This window comes from Panthera leo, chromosome B1 (assembly GCF_018350215.1).
Source record: "Panthera leo isolate Ple1 chromosome B1, P.leo_Ple1_pat1.1, whole genome shotgun sequence".
In the NCBI taxonomy this organism is placed as follows: Eukaryota; Metazoa; Chordata; class Mammalia; order Carnivora; family Felidae; genus Panthera; species Panthera leo.
Genome location: NC_056682.1, coordinates 197541087 through 197554122, shown reverse-complemented (window position 1 = coordinate 197554122; position 13036 = coordinate 197541087). Strand labels below are relative to the sequence as shown.

The 13036-nt window shown below is 44.6% G+C and overlaps 1 protein-coding gene across 1 annotated transcript in view; it reads right to left on the bottom strand.

Annotated features, from left to right (window-relative positions):
* CLNK (cytokine dependent hematopoietic cell linker) overlaps positions 1-13036 on the bottom strand; it is a 162576-nt gene that overhangs the window by 45314 nt on the left and 104226 nt on the right. The window contains exon 8 of the mRNA XM_042936891.1: positions 8766-8811. Within this exon, the coding sequence (XP_042792825.1) occupies positions 8766-8811 (46 nt within the window). The remainder of the gene's footprint in view (positions 1-8765; positions 8812-13036) is intronic.

Here is a 13036-nt window from a genome sequence, read left to right as displayed (position 1 = left end):
TGTCTAGTTGATGGTGATGATGGTGATTTTGCCCGAGGACGTCCAGGTGTTCGAGCACTATTTGTTGGAAAGACAATCTTTGCTTCCTCAGATTGTCACAGATGAGCTGACGATATGTGGGCCAGTTTCTGGGCTCTCCATTCTGTTCCACTGATCCATTTGTGTATTCTTTCGCTAATGCTGCACTGTCCTGATTCCTGGAGCCTTACAGTACATCCAGAAGTAGGATAGTGTCAACCCTCCAAGAATTTCTCTCATACATTTTTTTTTTTATCAGAGATCTGGTTGTTAGACGTTTACCACTGCTCGTGGCACTGCTATTAATTAGCTGAGTGACTTAATACAAATTGTTTGGCCTCTCTGGGCTTTGGTATCCTTATCTGTGACTTAAACGTGGGGGGGGGGGGGACAAAGATATGTAGGATCCAAGAATGTGTTTCTTTAAATTTTATTTTGAATGTTTATTTTTTATTTTTGAGAGAGAGAGAGACAGAGCGTAAGCAGGGGAAGGGCAGAGAGAAGGAGACACAGAATCCAAAGCAGGCTCCAGGCTCTGAGCTGTCAGCACAGAGCCTGATGCGGGGATCAAACCCACGAACTGTGAGATCATGACCTGAGCTGAAGTCGGACTCCCAACCGACTGAGCCACCCAGGTGTCCCCCAAGAATGTGTTTCTTTTTTTAAAAAAAAAATTTTTTAATGTTTATTTATTTTTGAGACAGGGAGAGACAGAACATGAACGGGGGAGGGGCAGAGAGAGAAGGAGACACAGAATCTGAAACAGGCTCCAGGCTCTGAGCTGTCGGCACAGAGCCTGATGCAGGGCTCGAACTCCCGGACCCCGAGATCATGACCTGAGCCGAAGTCGGATGCTTAACCGACTGAGCCACCCAGGCATCCCCCCAAGAATGTGTTTCTTGATGGAAGGGACAATGACACAACAGCGTGGCAACAAACGGTATCTTTGAAATCATTCAGGTTGGGATCTAATCCCTCCTTTGCCACTTACTGAGTGACCTTGGGCAAATTATTCAAATGCTGTGGGCCTCGGGTTCCATGTCTGTAGAACACAGCTCATGAAGCAGAGTTCCTTGGATGTGGTCAGAATTACCCCTTAATAATAAAGGTAACCATTCTTTTATTATTAGATAAAATAATGCTTGTTTTTCACTTAGCTGCCATTCGACTTGTGTCAAATAGATACCATTTATCCCCTTTATCTATGAAATATGATCATGAAGATCAACGCTTCGGAAATAGACCAGGAGTGTAACGTTCTGTCATTAGAGAAATAGGCTCTGGGCAAAACTGGATGAAACCTGGCCTCAGTCACAGTACTTATTATGTCTAGGAGTCTTATGATACATGAGCGTGAACCATTAGGATTGCAAGTCCTGGTGATTAATTATGGAAGAGGCTGAAGAAACAACTTGTGATGCAAGTGGCTAATGCATATTTGACGAGGCCTGTTTGAGAAACCTCTCCCAGTTCGTTGAAACGTTCAGAAATTAGTTCTAATAGCAAATTACTGACACCATTCCCTGGGCTGGGCAGGGAGACGTTAAGGTTGGCAAAACCGCCGATACGAGAGGGATGTAACTTCTTTAACCACTGCTCAAATGAGACCAGAAAGGACAATTTTTAAGAGCATGTGCATCAACAGGCCCTTGAACGTGGGTTTTGACAATTGCATGTTGGGGTTGGTGGTGGATGTGGGATAGAAGCACCTTGCCAAAACAGGCCTGGAGAGAGGTCTTCTCTGTTGACCTGGGGATCTCAGGGAATGGAGGGAGGGATGTCAGACAGGGCATGTGGGGGATTAAGTCTTCAGGGGATGAGGTGGGCAGCGGGGGTGGGTGGGTTTATGTGTATTAACAACACCCATAGATTCACAAAATGCTGGAGACCATTGTGTTCTGCTAATTCTACCAATGGGATATTGAGGCCCAGGGAGGGACTGTCATTTGCTGAGATTTAGAAACAGAGAGAGGGGCACCTGGGTGGCTCAGTCGGTTGGGCGTCCGACTTTGGCTCAGGTCATGATCTCGCGGTTCGTGGGTTTGAGCCCCGCGTCGGGTCTGTGCTGACAGCTCAGAGCCTGGAGCTTGCTTCCGATTCTGTGTCTCCCTCTCTCTCTGTCCCTACCCCTCCCCCCCCCCCCCCCATGCTTTGTCTCTCTCTCTCAAAAATAAATAAACATTAAAAAAAAAAATTTAGAAGCAGAGAGAGAGATGGGGCCAGAAGCAAGCAAGCCAGGACTCTCGACTCGCCTCTCCATAAGCCCCCCCCTGGTGGGAGCGTGCAACTGAGGGTCACAGGCTCCTTTCTGTGCTGACAGCTCTGTGGTCCAGTGACACCTGGCAATGCTGATTTAATGCCCTATAAAAATGGGCTAAATTTTAGACTTAATAAATATTGACTATACATCCACTATGTGCCCAGCACGGTGCTAGGTGTGTGATTTAGTAAACTTTGATCTCTGTGATTGAGGAGACTAGCCTGTTTTTGTATTCACCTACGATATTTATTTTGTAGGCTAAACACGAGCCTGGATGCAATATGAGATGGTTTTAGCTTAGGGTCAGGAAGACACCCAGGGAGAAAGGCGGAGTCAGAGGGAGCCCAGAACCCTGCGAATCAGTTCGGTGCAGTAGCCCTTTGTGGAGGGTCCACCGCGGGTCAATGCCTGTGCTCTAGATTTTTCCCTGGTTCTCACCTTTCAAACAGACAGATGTCTTATGATGTAGCTGGCATTTCCTCCGTTTTATAGAAATGGGGAAGAACGTGGAGAGGTTAAGTTCCTTGGAGTTTTCTTATTTGGAAAACGATTAGGATGTGAATCCAGGGCTCAGTGTCCCCAGGACCCACATTTAGGCAACCACGTTTCAGCTACTTCTGAGCATCAAAACTCATGTTTAATTTGCCCTGAGGTCTCTGTCTCCCTCCTCAGTCCAGTGTCCCTTGCTCCCTGGAGACACGATTCTTCCCCCCGGGGCAGAATTAAGGATGCACTCTGTTGAGTTCCCAGAACACTTAGTGTTGGCTGCGCCAGACTGTTGGGCTCCTCATGGTCTGAGGTCTTATGCTATTCAGTGCCCTGGAACAAGTAATTTTAAACAAAGTGACCTTCTACTGTGGCAGTTTACACACAGTGTTGTGACTCCCTTGTTTTCAATTCCTTTATTTGTGGCTACCTTATATTTCTCTCTCAGAAAACTGTATTTGTTAAACACTTATCAGCTGCCCTTCCTTTCCTCCTAACCTTATTATTTTCTGTGTGTGATGGGGAGATAAAACACTTTCCTGTAGTCCCATTACTGAGGGATTTTTATAAGATTTATAACATTTGTAACAAATTTATAATAACTGTGAACTGAGCATCGAATCAATCAATGCTTCCGTTGCTTTTGATCCATGGGTTGTGTCTGAAATAAATTTAAATCTAAAACGATAGGAGAATAATCTTAAATTTATTTCTGATCCTCTCTCTGGCCTACGGCTTGTTATTTTTGTTAAAAATACGATCTGCAGGACGCCAAACTCCATCATTTTGGCCATGGTTTGTGTTGCCGTGTTCTGCCACTAGGGGGCAGTATCGCCCATCAATTCGTGTCCAGCACTAAACCTTGCCTAGTTTGGATGAGTGGGATAAAACCGCACAGGAAGGGGTGTTTGCAGAATGGGGTTTGGATACTAGCAAATACAGCAAAATCCTGAAAACATTGCCATAGTTGACAAAACCCTGGGTTCTGGTCTGGACTCTGACCTCTCTGACCTTGACCGAGCCACCTCTCTTGCTAGACTTCCTTGTCTAAAATTAGGGTGTTGAGGATTGCTTGAGTGGCTCAGTCGGTTGAGCGTCCGACTCGTGATCTGTGAGTTCGAACCCCGCGTCGGGCTCTGTGCTGACAGCTGGGAGCCTGGAGCCTGCTTCGGATTCTGTGTCTCGCTCTCTCTCTGCCCCTCCCCTGCTCACACTCTGTCTCTCTCTCAAAAATAAATAAACATTAAAAATTTTTTTTGAAAAATAAAAAAAAATGAGGGAGTTGAACCAGATTAACTCTAAACTCATCTCTGATTCTAATTTCGTTGGCTTCTAAATTCCTCTAAAAGCAAACGAGAAGAAAGGTCTTCTGATGGCATTATGTGGAATTCTATTTTGCCTCTTTGCGACCAAGCTCGTGTTTATGGATATACAAGTGCAGTCACCTGTGAATAATTCTCTTTCTTTTCTTGGATAGCTTATTGTATTTCGTTTCAAATTCATTCTTGCATATGGTATGCTTGTCACCTCAAAGAAAATTGGTTTACAGTCTGTGCTTGGCTCACATCTGAGGCAAAGAGAAATTCACTTTAATGTCCTTTATTCTCGGCATTAAGAAGCTAAACCACACTGTATTCGAACATTATAGCCATCCTACTCAGAAAAGAAGATGTTTTCTCCTGGCTTCGTGGCGAGTGCTAATGGTTCATCAGAAACAAGCTATCCTACTATATACTATAAAAGACTTGCCCCCAAATAAACTTTTACCCATTTTTAGGAATGAAAAAAAAAAAATCCAAGCTTCAGGGAAGATAAGGTCTTGAAATCTGACAGTTTCCAGATAATGTCAGAATACGATTGCAAGAAAAATGACATGAGATGTACATTAACATAAATCTATAACTGCTCAACTTGATGAAAAATATCACCATAAAATTCTGTCATTGCTGAATCACCCGATATGTTTTTTCTGTGACATTTTGTGAGAATGAATAAATTATCTGAGAGTGTGTTTGCATCAAAGATACAGAATTTTGCAACAAACACATAAATCATTCAAGCATTCTCCAGCAAGGTGTCTGATCCTAAAACTGGGGGGCATTCACATGAATTTCATCCCTCTGGGCGTTTTGGGGTCCGTAGAGCTCGGTGTGGTAGTGGAGAGCCATCCATTAGGGACGTGAAGGAAAAGAGGATGTGAAGGGAATAACTCTACCTGGAGAAGTTTTCCACGGAATCTCCCCCCTTGTCCCTATACGCCTCAAGTCTGGGAGCTCTGCTTTCCCTGACGTCCTGTATGCAGTCCACGCGGGGGTCTCCTTTCCAAAATTTGTCCTATTTTTGCAGCCACGGTCCCCGTAAGTCAGCCTCCTTTCCCTATAAAATTGACAGCACTGACATAAGTCTGAAAGTGATGTCCTTATTGTGTTTTCTTAGAAATCAGTTTGCTTTTCTATTGTGGTCAATTAATATCACATAAAGAAGCATGAGCCCCTTTTTTGCTTAGACTCCCAGAGAGCTGAGAGGCAAGCCGGTGGTTTAATTTTAATAGAATGCTGTGATGTGTACCTGAGGATACTGAATTTTATCTTTTTTTTCAATTTTTGAGAGAGAGAGAGAGAGAGAGCTCGAGGGGGGAGGCGCAAAGAGAGAGAGAAGGGGACAGAGGATCTGAAGCCGGCTGTGTGCTGACGACAGAGAGCCTGATGTGGGGCTCGAACCCATGAACCGGGAGATCATGACCTGAGCCAAAGATGGACGCTCAGCCAATTGGGCCACCCAGGTGCCTCCTGGATTTTATCTTTATCTTCGCGTTATAGACTACCTAGATTTTTCCCTAGGATTTTATTTTTATTAAATTCTTTTTTACTATGTAAGTTTTTGTTAACTACCCCCCAATATCTTTGGGAGCTCAGGCCAAGTATAGATAAATATATGCATGGGTGGTTGCAATAGTGTGATTTAAAAAAAAAATAACGTTTGTTTGAGGGGCGCCTGGGTGGCTCAGTCGGTTAAGCGTCCGACTTCAGCTCAGGTCACGATCTCACGGTTCGTGGGTTGGAGCCCCACGTCGGGCTCTGTGCTGGCAGCTCAGAGCCTGGAGCTTGCTTCGGATTCTGTGTCTCCTTCTCTCTCTGCCCCTCCCCTGCTCACACTCTGTCTCTCTCTGTCTCTCAAAAATAAATAAATGTTAAAAAAGAAAAAATAAAAACGTTTGTTTGAGAGAGAGAAAGAGAGTGCATGCACAAGCTCTGGGGAGGGGCAGAGAGAGAGGGAGAGAGAGAGAATCCCAAGCAGGCTCGAAACCGTCGGGTGGAGTCCAATGCGGGACTCCATATCACAAACTATGAGATCACGACCTGAGCCAAAATCAGGAGTCAGACCCCGAACCAACTGAGCCACCACGCACCCCGCAGTATTATGATATTATCATTAGAAATATGTATTTGGTCCTTGTCCCCAGGATTCTGGCACAGAGCGCATAAATCCCTTGGAATTTCCTAAGTTCTGAGAACTCTAGTAAGGTTTCTTTCCTTATGTTAAGGAGGTGACTCTTGGACTGCCCCGAAGATGGTTCCGGAGGGTAGCCCACCATGTGACTTGAGGGCTGGAACTTTCAGTACCTCCCACGCCCACCGCAGGAAGGGGGGAGGAGACTGAGTCTGAGTTCACTCACCAATGCCTAGTGATTGGTCAATCATGCCAATGTCATGAAGCCCCCACAAAAAACCGAAAAGGATGGGGTTCGGAGAACTTTTGGGTTGGAGATAAACCCATGGCAGCACCACATGCCCTCCCACATGTCGTATCCTGTACATGTCTTTTATCTGGCTGTCACTGACTCATGTCCCTTTGTTACAGACTGTAATCTACTGAGTAAAATGTTGCTCTGAGTTCCATGAGCCTCTCTAGCAAATTAATGCAACTTAAGAAGGCGGGGGTCATCGGAACCTCCAGTCTATTGCTGGTCTGTGGGGAGCATAGGTGACAACCTGGGCTTGTGACTGGCATCTGAAGTCGGGGTGGTCTCGCAGGCCCGAGCCCCTAACTTGTGGAATCTGATGCTGCCTCTGGGTGGTGGTGCCTCTTGGGTTGAGTCAGAGACCCCACCGGTGCCTGAGAACTGCTTGGTGGCATGGGGACAAATGCTCCCCGCAACCCACTTGTCGCAATGGAGGTTCAAAGCGTGTTCATAGGCAAACAGACCTGTTGATGTTTGGAATAATGGCCAAAGAAGGTTCTGCCATCACAGAAGTGAAGTTGGATGTCTCTAGTGAACTGTAACCAAGAAAGGAATTTTGAGGTCTATTTCTTTGCTCTCTCCCCAGGACTCATTTCTCAGTAACGCCTATGAAGCGTCTAGTGCAAAGTGGAACGTTTGTATAGCAAATGATTACGGTCTGATCCGGGAGCCCTGTGTGCTCTGGTCCCTTTCTCTGTCAAGAGGTGTGAGAATACTTTGTCCACACAATTCGCCTGCTGTCTCTAGGGACTGAAATACATCAGTTCAAGGAGAAGAGCTCTGAATCAAGTGCTGTGCACGTTGAAGGTCCTGACGTTTTTAAGGACTAAGGAGGCACTGATGTGGAAGCTCTTATGTTGTGGGAGTGTAGGACTGAAAGGCGTCTGTCAGGCTGTGCAGGATGGAGAGGAGAGAAGGACTAGGGAACAGCTATTGTTTCCCGCCTCCGTTAATGCTACTGAATTGGATGGTCATGAAACTTCTGCCCACTTCACATTTTAAAGAGGAGGGTAGTCGGACCCAGAAAGGTTAGGTGACTTACTTAAGGCCACACAGCAAGGGAGGGGCAGAGCCTGTGTTTTTGCTACTTCGGTGGCTCCTTTCCCCACGCTTCCTGTTGTGGGTATTTTCTCTGTGCCCATCCACCCTCTTCCTTCTCTATCCTGCCCACTTCACCTCCATCCTTGGGGACCAACCAGCATCGATCACATGTCGGCTGCCCTGCCCTCTGTTTCTGGTTGGGTTCAGCCATTGGAAAGTCCCCACAGGAATTCAGGGAGAGGGAGGTTGGGCATGTGTTCCTTTAAATTCCCTCCCACGAGGCTCAGTTGGGCCGGTGGTGTCCCTCAGCTGATGGTCACTGCTCCTCTCAAGGTGGCCTTCTTCTGCTTTTCTGTAACTGTCCTCTCATCCCTCTGGGCCTAGGGATGGTGACAATGCCCCTGCGATTAGCCCCAGTTCCCACATCATCCCCTATACCCCATGCACCTCAGTAAATAGTTCCTTTGTAAATAAACTTACTTCAATCATCCTCATTTGGGTGTGCCATCTGTTTCCTGTTGGGACCCTAACTGTTACACCTTCCCATGAAAGCGACTGTGATGTTAATAATATGTTAGAGAATATAGCATTAGACACGCAAAAGATGAGTTTGGTACCTCTCAAGTACTGGGAAGTGTAAATCATGGGATTGTCTTCGTTCCCAGTTGGACATTGTGAGAGAAGACAGAGGCATAGGGAAAATGATGAGAGAAGCTATAATGTGTATGATCCAATTAAATTTCTTTGGCTGTTCTCCATGTGTGCTTCCGGCACTGCTGAAATTGATGATTTCCTTTCAGCTTCCTACCTGTGTCTTCATCTCCAAATTGAGTTGCTTTGCCTAAAGCTTTAAAATCTGTTTTCATATGAATTAATCAACGTTTTAAAATTAGATTTCTAGCTTGTGATTTTACTGGGGATATGCTTGGAGAAATAACTTAGTTATATATTTAATGCAACCCATATGTTTCAAGGCAATTCCTTCCTGAGACCGCACAACCACGGAATATGAATTTGCACAATCAATTTCTTCATCAATCAGGTATGGCGGTAAAAAGGCGTCAGGTGGGTGAGGGTCTTTCTGAAATTAGTTATTTCATGAAGGATGGTCCGATGGATCACGTTGTTGAAGCTAACCTGTGACCACCAGCAAAACGCAAGAGGAACTTGGGAGCAAAGAAATATGCTTGTGTTTCAAACTTCGTGACTTGACCTTACCTTTAACATGTTGGCTTCTGGAATCCTTGGAAATTTGTTTGTTCACCTGTAGAAGGCAACATGGCACCATTATCTCTTCAGTTGTGGCTAAGATAGCATCTAATGTGTTGCCAGATGTGTAGATTCCCATAGGGTCAAGGCGTAAGTTCCTGGATTCACCATTCTTAGAGATCACCATATGTACAGGGTAATACATGTAAATGCGTGTAAATATGTGTACCGCTGTGCCCGTGACCAGTGTAGTGGCCTCAGGTGGTATCTGGCCTAAAAATACTTGGGTTTGAGATCCAATCCTGCCTCTTGTTGCCGTGAAGCTGTGGAAAGGCATTAGCCTTATTATGAAAGGGATCAAGCAAGCAGATGCGAGCGTGGCTTTGTGTGGATGTCCGTACTGGGATTTCGCCTTCATCATATGCTGGCTGTGAGGACGTGGCAAGTCACTTGACCTTCTGAGCCTCAGTTTCCTCATCTGTGAAATTAAGGTAACCAAAGCACTGATACCTGACGAGGATGGGACGATTACGTGAGACACCCCATGCAATGTGCCCGGAACAGAAGATGGCACCAATAAAAGCTTAATAATTGCTAGCTTTTCAAAGATAGTTAAATAGTTGTTAGCTTTCATTAGTAAAAATTTTAAAGGCTTTGGTGAACCATTAAGGGCTCTACAACAGCTAGACATGAGGGTGAGGAAGGGAAAAATGAAAATATAATTATGCCCAGTGTTTTGAAAGCCTTGAAGCCCAGGTCAGTAGTGGGGTCTATGATGGTTAATAATATGTGGCAACTTGACAGGGCCACAGGGTGCCCAGATAACTGGTTAAACAGTATTTCCGGGTGTGTCTGTGAAAGTGTTTCCGGATAAGATTACCATTTGAGTCAGCAGACTGAGGCAGATTGCCCTGCCCAATGTGGGTGCGCATCAGTTAATCAGTTGGGGCCTGGATAGAATAAAAAGGCAGAAGGAAGGAGAATTTTGTCTTTGTACCTGAGTGTTGAGCTGAGATATTGGTCTTCTGCCCTAGACTGATATTTACATCATTGGTTCTCTTGGTTCTCAGGCCTTGAACTCAGACTAGAACTTATACCACTGGCTTTTCTGGAGCTCTAGCTTTCAGAAGGCAGATAATGGGACTGAGCCTCCATAATCACTACTTTATGTCTAGTCTTTGTCTGTTATCTCTATCTATCTATCTATCTATCTATCTATCTATCTATCTATCTCTATCTCTTCCTTTCTATCATCTATTATCTATCTATCTATCATCTATGTATATCTATCTCTACCTTTCTATCATCTATCTATTATCTATCTATCTATCTATCTATCATCTATCATCTATCTATATCTATCTCTATCTTTCTATCATCTACTTATCATCTATCTATCCATCTATCTATCTATCTATCATGTATCTATATCTATTGCTATCTTTCTATCATCTATCATCTATCTATATCTGTCTCTATCTTTCTATCATCTATCTATCTATCTATCTATCTATCAATCATCATCATCATCTGTCTACTATGTCCTATGTTTCTAGAGGAACCTGACTAATACAGGGTATTAGTGTTACTTTCTTTTGGCATCAAGTTGAGGTAGCCAAGGTGGATGGGGTGGGGGAAGGCTCATCGAATCCCCTGTTACTTCTTACCCTCTGATATTCAATGTCTACTTTTCCTCCGTGCAACGCTGAACCACAGTATATGCCTGGAAAGTGTGTGGTTCTTCTGCTGCCCAGTGTAGTAAGAGCTGAGTGTCATTTGGGTTTTGCTATCGATATGGCCTCCTTCTCTCCATCATCCATAAGCTTCCTATTCCTTCAGGGTCACCCTGTGGTGGCTCAGGTTCTGAGTGGGTTTTTCAGCGTTGCACCCTCAGCTTTCAATCTCCCCTGCATGCCTGCCTTACAGAGGGGGTCTCTCAATACTTTTGCCCACTTGCCATTGCTAGCCAGGTCATGGGTATGGGAGAGGTTCTCTGTTGTCTCTGTCTTAGGTGGCCCTGCGTGCTTCTGGTCTTACGGAAGGGGCTTCCTTAGTATTCCTGCAATTTCTCCCTTTGGTGGCCAAATTAATTTTGTGTCTTTGGACATTTCGATCCACTTTGCACGAGACGGTTTCTTTGCCTTGCATCTCCCCCAGCAGTGAGTGCCCTCTGATGGAATTAGTATAGGATTCCAGGGCCAGGAATATTTTCTGCCCCTCCCTAGGGGCTACTCCCATTTTCCTATCAGATAAGTATGTATTAGTGCCTACTATAAACCTGCATCGATGCTAGATTATGAGGGAAAAAGAGGAAAAAAGGTTCTAAAGGACTCATCCACGCACATAGGTGTGAGTTCACAACATATTATAACGTATTATATCACAGGTTTAATTATAACATGGATTTCCCAACTTCAGCACCATTGAGAGCTGGCGCTGGATAATCCCTTGCTGTGGGTAATTCCTATGTAATGTAGGATGCTTAGCAGATCCCTGTTCTCTACCATTAGATGTCAGTAGCATTCCTCCCGTCTGGACAACCTACCTGTCCCTGGACACTGCCTGGTGTTCCCTAGGGGACAGAATGGTCCCTGATGAGAACCACTGATGACCATGCAATGTGTCAAATACTGCTGTGCGTTGCTTCCTCCAGAAGGCTTCTCAAAAGCCTCTAGCTGGGCTAAGTGTTGTGGATTCTTTGAACCACACTCACCTCTGTCTTAGCATTTGACATTACGTTGGGAATGTTGGAACTGCCAGTTTGGGCCACTGCCTCCCCCATTAGATGGTGAGCACTGGTTCATGCATCCCCATTGTTGAACACAGTGCTTGGTACACAGCAAATGCTCAATAAATGGAAGCATGAGCAGCGGCTTAGTGGTTTAAGACAGTTGTAGCTAGGAACTGGCCTCTGTCAGGATTATTGAAGATCCCTTTCACAGATAGTTTAATCTTAACATAAATGTGCAGAACTAGTAAGAATTAATTCTTGAGAATGAGGCTATAATGAAAAATGTAATCTGCTTCTCATAAAAACGTGATTACTCAAGCATTGATTATAGAAGTAAAATTCCCTCCTTATCTGAACTGAGGCCAAGTCCTGACTTAATTTATAAGACAACCCCCCTCCCCCCGCCCCGGTCAAGTGTGCTGATCTCCCGTATCCTTTTCCTCACATGCTTTTGCTTGACTCGATATGTGGAGATGATGGTTCCACTTGCGAAGTGATGTAGCTAAAGGAAGAAATCTGTATTGTAACAGAAAGCTACCAAGATATTATGAAGGAAGTACGTGGTAATAAGAATGGAGCCTCAAATTCTGGCATAGTGGGTTTAAAAACTCCCACAAGAATTATCTTACAAATTTTTTCTTCTCATCAAGGCATACTTACATATAAAGGGGAATGTATCAGTGATTTTTTGGGGGAAAGGGAAGCTCAGCTTTTTATGTGAACATTGTCCATTCTTTCATAACCAGACCAGAATCTGTGTCGTCAGCTCTTGGTCCAGTTGCTCTAAAATTCTTACTGTTCTCTGAATATGCTTTGTGCCTGAAACGTCTTCCTCCCTGTCAAACTGCTTCTTTGCGGCTGCCCCAGTGGCAGATCTTGCTGATAGCAGCAAATATTCACCTGAGAACTTTGAAGACCAGGCTGAAAAAGGGGTTCCATGTGCACAGAAGTCCAGCCTGGGTCTCTTTGTTTATGAAACGGCTACTCATATTTCAAGATTCCCTTCAAAAGATTGAGAATCCATTTGTGCATTCATTTTCCTCCATGTAACCAATATCTCTTGGGATCCTCTTACAAAATGGTACTGTGCCAGATGCTGGGGGCCAAAATGTTTCCCGTCCCTCAAGGAGCTGGTATCTAGTGACTGACAGCTTCATGCTAGACACTGTGATCTGTATGGACTATCGTAATAGTGATGAGATTTTATAGCTAAGATAATAAATGCTCCGAGAGGGTAAGTGGCGCAAAGAGCTCACAAAAGTTGGAGCTGATAGAATGGGGCTTAGAATGCTCACCTTGCAAGGGTATTTTAAGGATTAAGTGTCATTCATTCATTCTTGTCTCTGTTCGGGAACACCTTCCTTGACTACCCTGACCCTGCTTTAATCATTTTTTTTTTTTTTTTTCAAAGCACTATTACTTAACATATTGCCTATTATTTGTTTATTTGTTTATTACCAGTCTCCCCCCCCCACCAGTATGTAAGTTTCATGAGCGCAGGGCTTTGGTTATTTACCAATGCATACCAGAGGTTATCACTGTGTCTGGT